The 16,395-nt window shown below is 34.0% G+C and overlaps 1 protein-coding gene across 1 annotated transcript; it reads left to right on the plus strand.

The window, feature by feature from the left end:
* The first annotated feature begins 732 nt into the window (after positions 1 to 732).
* On the plus strand, positions 733 to 14,656 carry LOC149804262 (uncharacterized). Its single transcript, XM_089932093.1, has 3 exons — positions 733 to 819; positions 8,836 to 9,080; positions 14,411 to 14,656. The coding sequence occupies exons 1-3, from the start codon at positions 765 to 767 to the stop codon at positions 14,654 to 14,656; spliced, it is 546 nt and encodes a 181-aa protein (XP_089788219.1). The 5' UTR covers positions 733 to 764.
* The last annotated feature ends 1,739 nt before the right edge of the window (positions 14,657 to 16,395 follow it).

A 16,395-nucleotide genomic window follows, 5' to 3' on the forward strand; every position in this document is an offset into this window, starting at 1 on the left:
CATGATGTTTGATGATTATAGTTTTTATTACAATTAGTCTTTATTTTCTAACAGGCAAATATATGCAGCTATTTATATAATTATGACGACCAGTAGAGTATATAGATTGGCAGAGAACAGGTTTGGCTTACGGAACGGCGACACAATCAGAATATTTTAAAGACAATGCTCTGGGAGAAAAATGTCTTGTCAAAAGTAACACCAAGGTAACGGATTCAGGACGGTCTGATAGTACAATTGATCCCTCACCTTTTTGGTAGCGATTTTGATATGCTAGCCACTGAGCCACTGCAAAATCAATGGGTAAGGGAGAAGGTAAGTTAAGATATGCACGGGTATAAAGCTGTACGGACATTGGTTAGAAAGACTAACCAATATTTATATTTCTTAAGTTAATTATATCTTCCACATAAATTGTTTATACTTCTTTGTGTTAGTTAGTCGTCTACTACATCAGACACGTAAACATACGTAACAAGTTTACCGTTATATAATTTCAGACATTGCGCTAACGTGTACAGCCTTGTAACCAAGAAGGCAATAAGAAATGTTTATTCACATTAGTTATTGCATAATACAGTTACTCAATATAAGTTTAGCAGTTCTGACCAATAGCTTCAATCAGAAACTGAAACGTGGCCAGAAAAAAACTAGTTCTCACCTGTACAAACAAACCCAAAATTTAGATTATAAATTAGATGTACGCTAATGGCAAATACTGTCAGTATTATACTAGACGCCTGCCACTATTTGTCTGAGTGAGAATGGCGAAAGTTGTGTTACTAATTGTCGTCTGTCTCTCGATGTATGTTGGATCAGGTATGTCTCTTTTTTTTCTTCATAGCATATTTGTATGTTTAGCTCGAACAGTGGGATGAGATTCCACCCATTTTATCGATTGTATTAAAACCCTGTCAACTTGCAAGTAGCAATGAGGTCTAGAATGAACTCGAATTAGAAGACTTAGCTCTCCTGTGTAAATATTTGCCTATATTTCCATAAATATCAAATAAGTATAAGATAAATCATGTATTCAACCTCAGATGAAAGTCTATACTATCTACCGCGTTTGCATATATTTTGAATCAATAAAAAGTATTTTTTACAAGGTAACATAATTCTAGATGGATGTGCAATTAAACATTCATGTATTGTTACTGCAGGTATGCAGGTCGTATTCAAATGACAATATGTTTGAGTGTATTCTTGACAAAATCTTGTGTAAATTTAAGATATTTCAAACTCTTACCAGCGCTTGTATGCCCACTATCATTTTTTTCACTTATTAAATACTGACCTAACATGTTATGAAATTGAAGTAATAAAACAAATAATGATGTTTAGAAAAGAAGGTAGACTGGAAAAGATATGAAATTTAAATCAAAATGAAAACAGGTTAAGTATGCAGGAAAGAGGCACATATTGGCCACTTTGTATTATCATTGAAAGTCCTCAACGTATTACATAGAGGTTTGATCCAGAATGACGTTGTTCCGACAGTTCTTTGTTCTTTGTTCTTATAGTTTCGATGGACACAACACAAGTGATTATACAAGTGTTTTCTTGATGTCGAGAGCTATTGATTTTTGGGTTGTTACCTCGTAAATTATAATCGAACTGAAGGTCTTGCGTGCATTAATGTTATTCTGCACATTTGACAGTTATGTATAATGCTCGTTGATTACAGAGATGACAGTTTCTGACATATATATATATATATATATATATATATATATATATATATATATATATATATATATATATAAAGAGAGAGAGAGGGACAGACAGACAGACAGATAGAAAGAGAGACACAGAGAGTGAAGAGAGTGTGTGTGTGATTTAGATTTGTAATATAGCTTTAACAATATTGCAGTCATCTCGCTACGATGTCTGCAGTGTGGCATTTTATAGTGTTGTTTTTAAGTGATCAATGAAATAAACTAAATGACATAAACAAGATGACATCTTAGCCGAATTATCTGATACCTTAACGAATAATTTACAAGGAGATGTGCATATACAGCAAAAGATTAATGATATCTTAATACATCAAAAGATATAAAACTGGGTCCATATATCCCTACTGATAACTATATATAAAATTTATTAATAAATAGAGATAAACAGTTTTAGTAATATTTGTATTATGTATAATGCACACTTATTAGAGATAAAGAAAATAAATAAATAGAAGAAAAAAGAATAAAGAACGGAAAGAAAAGAAAGAAACAAATTAATAAAAAAATTTAAATTAGAAAGATATATATATATATATATATATATATATATATATATATATATATATATATATATATATATATATATATCTTCTGATTTTATTTTTATTTTATTATTTTATTTTATTTTTTTCTTGTGAGTGCAGTACATCTTTCCGATAAAACGAGTTCATATTTTCCCATACAAATGCAGTAACCTTTTTAATATATGTTCATTTTTTTAAATTCTACATAAGGTTTAATTATATAAACAAAATACACTACAAGAAACAACGTAAATGAATGAATGCCGTATTCCAAACTAAATACACCAGCGCAGATTTGACATTACAAAACGACATCATTATTAATGCGCACATAGCTCCGCCCAGATAAATTTGAACTTAGTCGCGCGCTCGACATAACTTTCGAAAGAAAATGGCTTGTCTAGTCAAAATTGAAATGTGCAGTCATATTGTGAATGAATGCGCATTGCAACAACTGTTCCATTTGATCTGGAATGAATATATTTTGGTATTTTGTTACGATTCGACGAAAGTTTGTGATTTTGGACTGGATTCATCTGTGCAAATTATACATGAAATACATCGGATTGAAATGGTGCGGGAGAAGCGTGTTTACGACTGCAGATGTGTTTCTGTTTCTGTCATGAATGTTTAAAATCATAATGTGGGGAAAAATATGAAGTCTTTCAATTGCAATTATCAAAAAGACGCTATGGAATTTAATTCTGTTTTCATTTTGAGTGCAGTAAGGAGGATGCAATTGCACTTATCATCGAAATTACAGCACAATTTCGAAATGTGTAATCGAGATTGAAAACCGATGACATGGCTCATGTGATTCGGATTTGCAGAATTAAAAAAATACATTTTGAGGAAATTTAGGATGTAAAACTATAAGTATATTTTATTTTGCCATTCTTATCACCAGCTAAAGAAAACAGTATATGCCTTGTCACTTGTATGTTATTTGCAAGGACCTAATCTTCCGTCATTTATATAATGTAGCTAGCCTAAATCCGTAACATTTCATCAACGCGGAATGTGCCAAAACAGCTGGGTTTTTTTTTGCAGTCCACGAAACATGTTTTAGTTATTCAGAAGCAAATTTAAACAACCACAACGTAAAGAGCCTCTTGATTTGTTTACAAAGTGCTGGCGTCTGCGTCCATTGTTTGTTTACAATAGAAAGTGGTTCTTTTACTCAATTGAATGCTATATATGTATTGTCGCGCGCGTTCAATATCGGTGAATACTGAACGAATCTCACAATGTAAAGTTAACCGGGAAAAAAATGAGCATATAATAAATGCTAATGAGACTTTTGTATTCCACCTAATCTTTAGAAGCTCTAAGCGCTTTACAACATTAGACATCACCACTAAGATAAAAAACATGCATAATGCTATGATTACAATAACAAACACCATGGAATTAGAAAACAAAAGACATGCTGAAAATATTTAAGGTAGGAAACATTATTAGGTCTTTAAGTGATGACAATATACAAATGCATGCTGCTAGAGTTCACGCAAACATTCTGATCGTAATTGTATGGCTTGGAATCTTGCAATACGAACTTGTAATCTGCTTTCGTCACATATTGGTAGTGTGTATACCAGTGGAAGAACTCTTATGGAAATGATGATAATAATAATAATGAGGACTTTGTATAGCGCCTAATCTTTAGAAGCTATAAGCGCTGTACAACATTAGACAATACCTATAAGATAAAAAACATATATATGATATGATTTCAAAAACAAAGACCATGAAATTAGAAAACATTAAAAAAGAACATGTTGAGAATATTTAAGGTAGGAAACATTATTAGGTCTTTACGTTTGTTCTTGCAGTCGACATAAGTGAGTTTTGAGATCCCTCTTAAATGGGATCACTGTGTCATTGTGTCTATGTTCAGTGGGCAATTCATTCAACGTTGTTGGGACCTGGTATGCAAAAGAACGTTGTCCATATGACTTTGATTTCATAGTGGGAATAATGAGTATACGATTGTCAGAAGAGGAGCGTAAGTACCTTGCTGGTGTGTACACATGGGTGAGGTAGGATAGGTACGTTGGACTGGAGTCCGTCAGTGAAACGTAGCACAGAGAACAAATTTTATGTTTGATTCTGGATCAAATGGATAGCCAGTGTAGGGTACAGAGCAGCGGGGAGGTGTGCTCTGATCATGGTACTTTAAGTATGATCCGAGCAGCTGTGTCTTGAACTTTTTGAGGTTTCTGGAGTAGATAATTAGATGAACCAGACATAATTGAATTACAATAGTCCAGTCTTGAAAGTACTAATGAACACATAAGTCTTTTCGTGGCATCAACTGAAAGATATTTGCGAGTGGATCTGAGTCTCAGCTCAAGATATACAGCCTTCATATGTTCATGACATGTTGGTGCAATGTGAGAGTACTGTCCAGAGTAACACCTAGGTTTCGTACTGATTGTGTGAATGTAATGTTGGTATTGCTGATATTTATTGTTTGAGGCAAAGGATGCGAATGAGAAAGTATTTGTGTTGTGATCAGAATGACCTCAGTTTTATCATCACTCATCTGCAGCTTGTTACATGTCATCCATGATTTCACATCAGAAATGCACCTCTCTACACCTTGGATGATAGCATCAACTTCAGTTGGGTGGCTAGATTTGTATATTTGGGTGTCATCAACGTACCATTGGTGAGACACTGGATAATGAACTATGACACTTGAGAGCGAATGAGTGGATAGAATGAAGAAAACATGTCCAAGGAGAGACCTATATGAAACACCAAAACATAGATCAACTGGGCTGGAGTGTATTCCATTTGCAGACACAATTTGTATCCTGTTGACCAAGCAGGACTTGAATGACGCTAAGGGTGTATCTTGAATGCCAAATACGTGCTGGAGACGGTGAAGTAATATATCATGGTATATTATGTCAAATGCTGCAGACAAATCAAGGAGGGTGAGGACTGTAATCTTTCCTCTATCCAAAAGCAGAGAGAATATCATTAGCTACTTTTAGAAGTGTACTTTCCGTACTGTGGCAAGGGCGATATGCAGATTGTACATTGCTAAAAAGACTGTTTGAATTCAGATGATATACAAGCTGGGATAGAACAACCTTTCCTAAGAAATTTTATATGAATGAGAGATTAGAAACTAGGCGGCAGTTCTTTAAATCGCTATGGTCTAGTGTTGGATTCTTCAGTAGAGGCTTTACAATGGCAGTTTTGAAAAATGATGGGAATTCCCCTGATGAGAGAGAGGTATTAATAACATCAGTTAGTCAAGGCAATACTGGATCTAAGTACTCAAGCAGCAGTGATGTTGGAATTGGATCAAGTTCACATGACTTTGGGTCACTCTTAATCAGGATTGTATGTACGAAATCCATAGAGACAGGTTCAAATGCTACTAATGGTTGCCGCTCAAATTCTGTATCGCAACTGTATGGTGACGACGAGTCGATTGAAATCGTGGTTTCAAGCTTATCTCTAATGGTTTGTACTTTGTCACGGAAGGAATTTGCAAACATGTCCGGAATGTCGACAGGAATGAAGGTAGATGGAAGTGATGTAGATTTGTTCCTTGACATAAGCTTGTTAGTAATCTCGAATCTCCATGATATTAGTAGTGTAGTGGGCTGATTTCGCTGCATGGACTATATTTGTGACATTCTTCTAAGCGGCTTCATAGATTTGCTTATGAATAGTGAGTCTGGTGGAAAGCCAAAGCCTCTCAGCTTTACGGCGGTTTCTTTTAGCAGTGCGAAGCTGGTCCCTAACACTGCTATACCATGGAGAACACTTCTGAATTGATATTCTGGACTTGGTAGCTGGGGCATGTTTGTCGAGCAATGAACGCAGGCAGTTATCGAGTTGTTCTGCTGTAGAGGTAAGCAAGTTTTTAGGTTTGCTTGGATGTCATGTATTACTTTGGTTCTATTTATCATACAGAGGTTTCTCTTAATAGCAGATACAGGTGGAGGGTTAGAGACTGACACGTCAATATTGCTTATAATGCTTTGGTGATCTGATGCAAGTTCATGGGATACCAGTTAGGACCGAAGAATGTTATCATCAGGTCTATGAAGAATCCATTCTAAAATGTGACCATGTTTATGGGTGGGTTGGTTAACTGACTGTTTGAGTTTGAAAACGTTAATGGAATCTATGAGTTTTGATGTGTTTGGGTTTCCGGGACAGTCAAAGTGAAAGTTGAAATCTCCAGGAAAAATCAGGTTGCAACCTATCGACTTTCCATACTCCAGGAGATTCGGAAACTGCTCCAAAAAGTGAGATTCAGTCAGCTTGTTTTTTTCTACTAGGAATAGGGCGGTATAGGCAGAAAAATAGACTGACCTTTGCTCCAGTGTGGGTGTGGTTTGGACTAGTTCAAACGATGTGTGGTCGAAATTGAATGTTGTGGTTTGGTTAAGACGTTTGATCATGGAGTTCTTTGTGATAACTGCAAGTCCACCTCCGCGAGAGTTACGGGGGAACGATTTGATGGAGTAACCAGTGGGTGTTAGATCCACGAACATGGGTTCATCGCCTGATATTGTTAGCCATGCTTATGTCAGGAAAAGACGTCGATATTCTGGTCGTTGATACAAAAAACTATTTATGTGCGCTTTTCCGGTGGTCCTACTGATTGGCATTGAATAATGCAATACGCAAAGGTATCTCTTGGATAGTTGACACAAAGGTTGAAAATTAATAGGGATTTGAATTAGGTTATCTAAATTAACGGTCGAATTTTTAAATTGTTGAGTCGGAAAGGACATATGGGAGATAACTAGAATTCGTCTTCCTGTTCTACACCGGCCAGCTTGAAACAACGTTTCTTTTTTCGCTTTTGTTTACATTTAAGTAATGAACAATGTAGTCCTAGTTCGTTTAGTCTAGAGCACAATGTAGAGTGGAGAGCCAAGGGTTGGTCATTTAATGGAATTAATGAGCGTCTATCATAGCATATACGGGTTGAATGGCGAGTATCACGTGATGGCGGTTTGTTAAAAAACAAAGGACATTGTAGCAGTGGAGCAAGACAACTGAGAAAAAGTCTAATTGTTCTCGTTTCGAAAACAAGGAGATGAAGAAACACGTACGAACTGAACAACCAATACATAATGAACACACTAACTTAGGCGAAGACAAGCAACAAGCACAAATATCATGTAAACGAAACAAAAAAGGGAACAGCTGCTTCAAGACGGTTAATCGATATATATATATATATATATATATATATATATATATATATATATATATATATATATATATATATATATATATATATCGAACAATCTTCGATAATATTTAATTATTCAGCGTAGACAATATGTATTAACAGACACATTGCCTAGGAGCGGCGAAGGCAAAATATCCTCATCGCACACAAACACACATAAACATGCATACGCACGCAAACAGAAGTACCCTTCCTTCTTTAATATCAGCCAATGTGGGTATGTGAGAAAGCTTGCCAGTAGCTTCTCGTGGGTCGGTGGTTCTTTCCGGGGTTTTCCCGGGTTCTTCCTCCACCATTAATACTGGCCGCCATATATGGCCTATCGTGTGCTGAAAAATGGCGTTAAACCCTACAACAACAACAACAACAACAACAACCTTCTTTAATAAGAAATAGTGTTTACACTTAAGATTACAATACGTCAGTATATATTTCTCGAGACATTCTTTTGGTCGTTGTATTCATATTGTTATTCTTGTATTGTTACATTTTGCAGAATAAGTATGTAACTCAAAAGTATAACCCTAGAAACATTTCGTACGTCTAAGCAAACTCTATTTTATATGTGAGGTACAAAATTACTCGGTAAAATTTTAAAATATAATTCAAATGGTACTTACAAAGAAAGGCTTCAACGGTAACTATGACGATAAAAACGGCCGATTTAGCAACAAGAACACAATTACCGAAAGGGTATCCGTCTTTAAATATACCAATACATATAGCTTGCCCATTCTGAAAAAAAAAACTGGGGTATGCGCATTTACGTCCGTGTGTGTGCATGTTAGAAAGAGAAATATCGCCGAGCGACAACTAAATGAATGCACAGAACTGAAATTACTTGTTGACAGAAACGTCCAAGTCAAACATTCATGTAATTGACACTCCTTTCATATGATTATTGGCTCGTCAGACCGTTGAATAAACTTAGATTATATGCTATTAGATTGTATCAATAATACACCTTTTTAATGCAGGAATCGAATCAAAATAATTATTTTGAACAATCTCTGTGTCTTTCTCCATCGTTCTTTCTCTGTCTCTATCTATATCATTGTCCCTCTATCTCACACACATTTCAAAGACTTTTTCAACACCAAATTTAAGTTACTTTATATACTTTACTGAAATTACTGGGAAAATGACCGACGGTGTACTTTCTTTTCCAAAGTGTTAATCTATAAAACATTGATAGTTAATTAATTAATATTTCCAATATCAACCGACATAAAATCAATGACTGCCGAATACTTTATGTTTATATCATTCATTCCTTTGTTTGTTTTCGGACTGAACATTATCCGCTTTTGGAATTTTTTGTCTTCTCTTTTTTCTACAGCACCTAACGAGTCGGAAATGGTGTGGCTGAAAGATGTGACTGCAAGTTTGCAGACAGACAAACGGAAATTCAGTGATCCTGACCTCCCTAATATTGTGACTTTCCAACTCAGAGGCGGGGCACGATCTCTTGTTTTAAACCTGAAGAGGAATCATGGGATTAATCCAAATGCTGATGTCTATTTTGTGCGAAAATCGAATGACGGTCGATCCCATCTGGAGAAAGCACTACATTTGGAAAAGGAGGTAAAAGTTCAACATATTATCGCAGATAGAGTTATGGGATTTAAATTAATAATCACCGATTTGAATCGCCGTTAGTTGTTTGTACTAAGTCGAACTTCTCTGCCTACCATGCTTACGGTTTATTAGTCACCCTTATCCAACGCTTCACCAAAATAATAGTTTCTACCAACATTTTCTGCTTGGTGTCATTTGTACTTTAATGTCCTAATGACATTGGTTGTTCGTCATTTCTTCAATACCCCTCTACGTATGAATGAAAGAGCTTATCAATAATAGCGGTAAAGTGGGTGAACAAACCTTTTGCTGGAACGCCATTTGTGAAAAAAAAACATAACGCTTCCTATGAAAACGAAGAAACGAAGGTCAATAACGTCAAACCAAAGCGTTAACTTACCAAGAGTTTGTCTAACTGGGTTAGGTTTTTTGTGTCACTTTATCTTTGTCGTTCGTGTTTGTCAAAATTTGTATGCACGTTTTCTTTACCCACCGGACGTTTCATTGAGGCCGCACCCTCTCTGCTGCTATAATTAGATCCGTCTTTCATCAAAATATTATATCAATAATGGAATCTTACACTAAGAGATTAGCTAAAGAAAGATTAGAAGCAATCAGAAGATATATTCCCGTTCGTAACGCACGCATTAAAAACAACACGAACTACAAGAAGCACAAGTTGCATATGCAAAAGATAAGGCAAAAGAGTTTAAACATATTACAAAAGTTACTGAAAGAGTTGCAGGAGCTACAGAAGGTCTTCTTCTGGCATTAAAACAACTGCTAAGCAAACTGAAAATACAGCAAGAAGAACTAAAGAGACAAGAAAGGTTTTACGAGTTCTTCCAACCAAATTAGCTGCTGCTCAGCCTTCTGCTGTAAGTGAATAAATACCTGAAGGTATTAGTGAACAAAATAAGATCTTGCACCCTAACGTCAAGTAAAAAAAGAAAATATTGAATTGATTCTAACATTTGGAGATGACTTTATTGCAGAACTTAAAAATATTAAAGAAAAAGATTTGCCTAGGAAGATATTAGAGGGTGTTTTTAACAAGACTACATTTTTAAAACCTGCTTATTGTTGTTGTAGTTGTAGGGTTTAACGCCATTTTTCGGCACACGGTAGGCTATACATGGCGGCCAGTATTAATGGTGAAAGAAGAACCCGGGAAATCCCTGGAAAGAACCACCGACCCACGAGAATCTACTGATCTAACATGGCAGTGATCCGTAACGGAGAGCGCGTTAGATCACTCGGCCACTTGGGGCACCAAAACCTGATTATGCTACTGTAACTGATGATAATTTCATTAAGTGCGTATATCGTATATATTACAACAAAAAACGAACTAGATATAATGATCTAAAATATAGACGTTTTGTTAGTGAAATAAAAATACTTTAATATAAGGCACTGGAACGAGAACCTCCCCTGCCATGTTATATCAACTCCCTTCACCGCAGCAACAAATAGAACGACAACAACGAAATAAACAACTACTCAGTTTCCTAAACCTGAACCTGAAATGGAAAAACAAAAACAACCAGAAACTGAAGTGGCTCTTAATGATACATTTACGACCAAGAGTTTTAGTACTATTGCGAATGCAAGAACAGTACAAGCTTATAATATTGCTGCAAATTATGATGATATAGAGAAATATATAAAAACGGAACATGTTAAATCTTTGACAAAAGATGATTGGGCTAGAGATGTATATCTCATCTTTACTAATCAAAGTTTTCTCAGAGCTTATGAAACTGTTTTTTACAGATTTAGAAATGAAGTAAGAAACAAAGAACAGCGATTACAACGAGAAAATGTAGATGTTCTTACTGAACTGTTTGAAAAACCTACAAAAACCGGAAGTCGATCATGAATTTGTCCTGACAGTGTTCTTGCCGATGTTGACCCACTAGAAATTCTGATCGGACGAAAATGCGCATTAAATAATTCTACAGAAATTATTAATGAAATATCTTATTTTTGCCGAAGATTATTTACATGTGGTGTTAAGGATCGTAAGATGTATCATTCTCTCATCAATGAAATTGCTGATGATTATTACAGCGACTGAAAACAATTATTTAATCAACATGTAATTTAAAAATGAGCATACATAATGCTCAAGGTGGGCCTGTAGTAGTTAGGGTAACAAACTCACGATTGCCAAAGCGATTTACGGAGATGGACTTGGTGATGTTGTTCGAGGTTTATTTAAGAGAATAGCTCCAAAATCTATACCGATTGCAAAACAATTAGGAATGAAAGCTAATGAAACTATCCGTGATAAAAGTATTGGTGCTGTTTGTAATGTTGCCGGTAAAGGATTTTCATCCATCAAAGAAATATTAGCCCGATTAGTACGAAGAAAACCAGAACCAGTACAATTGCCCAGCACTGAAGTTATGCCTGCAAATATCAGTAAAATATTTAGTCAGGCTGCAAATCAAAACCCAGCACATTTGGCTGGAAATGAAGTTGTTCCTTGGTGGTGTTGGATTTGCTGGTCATAAATTATCAGACAAAGTAATAGGGAAAGGAATAAAAAAATGAGGGAAAGGCCCAACATTATCAGGAACTCCTTGTCGATACAGAAAAGGTCTGAGACTTCCAGGAACAGGTTGTTGATCAGTTCGATGCCAAAGTTTCATTTACTTGATGTTGCTAAAGCATTAAATATAAAAAATTGAGAGTTGATTTTATGCGTGATCAGTTACTTTTCAAACCAAACAATATTGAAACCGGTATCATCAAGCTTGATAACAGTTTTGGTTCACACTGGAATGCATACGCAATTGATCCACATGGAATTGTTTACTTTCGTTTCGTATGGGTTGACTCCAACAAAAGGATTTTTAAATTACGTAAACACAATAAAAACTTTAGTCTGGTATTCAACATTATGAACACAAGCAATAACAGATCCTCAAATATGTGACCGTGAAGTAATTTCTGTACTCAGTGTTATATCTTTATCAATATTACCACATCATAAAGTCGTGCACGATTATACAAGTGAACGCCTCGTTATAAACAGATCTTAAAGTATAATGCTATATATTTAAGGAAGATCTTCTTCTAAACAAAAACAAAAAAACTGACGGAATAACTCATGAAAATATAAATAAACAGATTAGTGAGGACATATTTGATTTATTAAATCTTGCAAATGAAGATCTAAACGAAGTTGTTGTATTTCAAGATAAACAAGGAAAATTAAAACAAGTAACGTTTCGTTGCAAAATCTGATTGTTAGACTTAACGGAGTAGCTTAAAATGCCGTAGCTGTGTTGATAGTAATGGAAACATTAAACCCCTTGTTACTATGTGTACGATATCAGATAATATTCTTGGTTGAGTACTTAAAATCGGTGATACAATGACTGGTTCTCCCAATATGAATAATAATAAAATTACTGGTCTTGGAGAACCAGAATCAGACAATGACACTGTAACGAAGAAATATATCGATAATGCTAACCTTCCAATGATGAACTCATTAGGTTCAGTTAATAATGAAATGACGTCATTTAAAACCGATCCTTCTAATCATGTACAATTGTTTATAAAGTTTCTTAGAAAAATAAATACATCCATTAATGAATTTTTTGGAAGCCCACCAGTCGTTGAAATTAAAATAGTTGACATAAAGCAAAATAGTGACAGTTCAGTAGCATATAGACAAGCAGTCACGAGTCAATACAACCATTAAACATAGCGCTGAGCTTACCGGTATATACAGGCTCTCAGTACTTGGTGTTACAGCATTTATATTATCTACCACAATTTCACGGCGCTATCCAATAACTGGATCTTCTTGATCTGTGTTACTGATGTTGGAACAAAACAACAAGGAAACATTTACTGTGGAACTCGAAGAAAGTTGAAATCTCCAAGAATAATTTTTATTGGTATCCGACCTACTTAAAATATAATGAGCTCCCCAATGAACGTCCAAAGTTTTAGATACAAAAAAAACACTTGAATGGCAAAGGCAAACAAAACTAAAATACATCATCGACGAATATACAGTAAAAGTACAAAAATATCAAAGACGTATAGTTGTCATGGACATAATTGTATATGATGCGTCTGCTGTTATTGCGGAACCGGCGTATTAATATCAACAATAACAATGATATCGCCAGCATTTGTAACAGTTTGTGTTTCAGCTACAACAACAATTGCCATTTTTCTTAACATCATTGCAAAAAAAATGCACGTGTACAAACACAAAATTGCATGATTATATAATAAAATTACACACAGCGACGGTAGCATATTCTAAATTATCCTCGTTATCTTAAACAAGTCTTCGTGATGGAAAAATATCAGATTTTGAGTTTACGTAGATGATTAAAATCTACAAGTAATGACTTTGATAGAATCCACGCTTAATTTAGAAAATCAGGATTTAATACAAAAATTGACAAATCCACTGACGTCGTCAGGAGAGCTACTTCAGCAGATTATCGGTAACACAACTCAAAAACAACGATGATATCGGTAAGCACAACTAATCCTGAATTTTATGTTAACTTTCCGACTGTAATTCCAGCAAAAGAAATAGCGCTAGCACGATTACATTAATAGCATTGCTGACCAGATATAAATATATATATATATATATATATATATATATATATATATATATATATATATATATATATATATATATATATATATATATATATATATATATATATATATATCTACATATATATATGTATATATATATATATATAAATATATATATATACCTATATATATATACCTATATATATATACCTATATATATGTATATATGCATATATATATATATATATATATTTATATATATATATATATATATATATATATATATATATATATATATATATATATATATTATATACATATATACATATATATACATATACATATATTTATATATATACATATATATATATATATATATATATATATATATATATATATATATATATATATATATATATATATATATATATATATATATATATATATATATATATAAAATCTTAATTCTAAGGTTAAGACATGATCACCAAATAATGCCATGACAATGGTTGTCAGGAATACAACATAGGGTCATGATACTTGTTAATTCAGGAACACCACATAGTGTGATAATGGTTCAGTTATGTCAGTGGTTTAGTCAGGAATATCAAATAGTGCCATGTTATTTTCATGGTGTTCAGTTATCATAATGGTTCAGTCATGACAATGGTTCAGTCAGGAAATTGACATAGTGTCCATGTATATAATCTTAATTCTAAGGACAGCACAATACATATAGTCTTAATTTTAAGGACGGCACAATACATATACGAGAACATTCTCTACGTTCAGCAGATTTTTGCGCAATCACACCCATAATTAACCCCGAGAGAGTGCAAAAGATCACCCACGACGTGGTGACGTGGTGGGGAGGTTGTATTGTTTCTGTTGAAGTTAGAGCTTTGGAGTGGACCCCCACTTTTAATGAAAAGTTGCGAAATATCGCCACTATTGACAGTTGTCAGTCACAGGATTTGATCGTTGCACCTCGAGTATGAGAATCAGATAGACGTTTCATGAATTATTATAAAGGTAACTATGCTGGTTTGACGCAGATGAATATTATACAGTAATGAATACAATTACAGCGCGGAGTTATTTGTTTCAAAACACAGTTTTAAAACAATTGGCATGCATATTTCTGCCCTTGACTCTGTCAAGGTAAAGATACATGTAGGTCTGTATACTGCTTACCTAGAAGTATAAAAAATTAGCTTAACTGTTTTGTAAATGTAATGGCGAGTGCAACCACTGTTGTGCGTTGATTTTATCGATAAATTAGAAACCGTAAATATCCTCCTACTAATCTGAACTACACAAAATTATATTACTTCACTGATACTAATTATCACACAGATTGTTAAAATTACTGAATACATGTATATAATTAGTTACGATAATAAAATTTAAGCTCTACCGGAGAAAGATATGCTACAGAGTTATCTCCCTTCTTGAGATTAATACGTAGTAACAACCAAAGTAACTTCTGAATTACTCTACCGGAGTTTTCTCGCTTCAACAGTAATGAAAAATTATCTTTTGTTTATATTTCTTAGTGAAAGTCTGTCTGATAATATTATTTGCGACAAGGTATATTGAATACCTGCAAATATCAAAATATCTGCCAGCTGCATATGTCGATTGAAATTAATTTTTTCCCCCGTCTCTACATTTGAAGATAAAACTGATCTGACTATCTTATCATTACAGCCAGTATTACCAGATCTACAATATTGGCTCTGAGTAATGGCTCGTAAATTATCTAAAGAGTTGTTGAGTTTTTACCCATTAATATGATCGATCCCAAGGCCGTCTTCGATTAATCCATGACAACATTCATATATAACAGAAATGCATATTATTTCCCACTACTTTGAATCTGAGATATCCAAATTTATTGACATCACCGACTGGTTTTTTTAGACGACAGTGTCATGTAATACTATCAAGAGATGCTTCATAAGCTTTGATGATTGGATGTTTCACTAATTCCTTTTGTTCCATTTATATATAAATATCTTTTGTTTCAATAATTATTTGTCTAAATTATTATTTTGAACATCTAGTACGATAACCTTTCACATTTTTTATAACCTTATTATTGTCAGTGTTATTTTGTTATCATATTATCTTTTCAGCTCTCTAAATTTTACCACCACATTGCACAAACAACTGCGTGTTTTCTCTAACCCCAACACAACATTTCAAACACGGTTTAGTTCCTAAACACTCCCTCTGTACACATTGTAAATGATATCTGCATAATTCGTTTACACAAGATTTGTCGCAAGGAGTCGTAGAGCCTATAATAAGCTATTACCATTTGTTCTTTGTTTGACTCATTGTATATATATATATATATATATATATATATATATATATATATATATATATATATATATATATATATATATATATATATATACAAATGTGTGTGTGTGTGTTTGTGTGTGTGTGTGTGTGTGAATTTAAATATATACTTGTCTTACTTATAATAGGGATGAGATATTATCCGCGATTAAGATTAAGCTTTCAAACGATAAATTCAATCTTGTCAGAATATCCTCTGACTTGCCTATACAAGATTTGGTTCATCCGACGAATACAAATTAGATTAATATTATTCATGACACCAAGAAAGAATTTAGCAACAATGGTGCATGCCAAGTGGGGTCAGCATTTAATAGCATGCACAGTACCGATGCAATAACGAACGACCAACAGCGGCAACGATTAT

Source organism: Sinohyriopsis cumingii, chromosome 2, assembly GCF_028554795.1.
Source record: "Sinohyriopsis cumingii isolate HCF-2022 chromosome 2, ASM2855479v2, whole genome shotgun sequence".
Taxonomy (NCBI): domain Eukaryota; kingdom Metazoa; phylum Mollusca; class Bivalvia; order Unionida; family Unionidae; genus Sinohyriopsis; species Sinohyriopsis cumingii.

Bases quoted from the DNA above. Each gene is read 5' to 3' on its own strand.
- LOC149804262 (XM_089932093.1), top strand. From the start codon at position 765: ATGGCGAAAGTTGTGTTACTAATTGTCGTCTGTCTCTCGATGTATGTT. The intron at 820-8,835 runs GTATGTCTCTTT...TTTTTTCTACAG, and splicing joins CTCGATGTATGTTGGATCAG to CACCTAACGAGTCGGAAATG. The intron at 9,081-14,410 runs GTAAAAGTTCAA...CTTAATTTTAAG, and splicing joins CACTACATTTGGAAAAGGAG to GACGGCACAATACATATACG.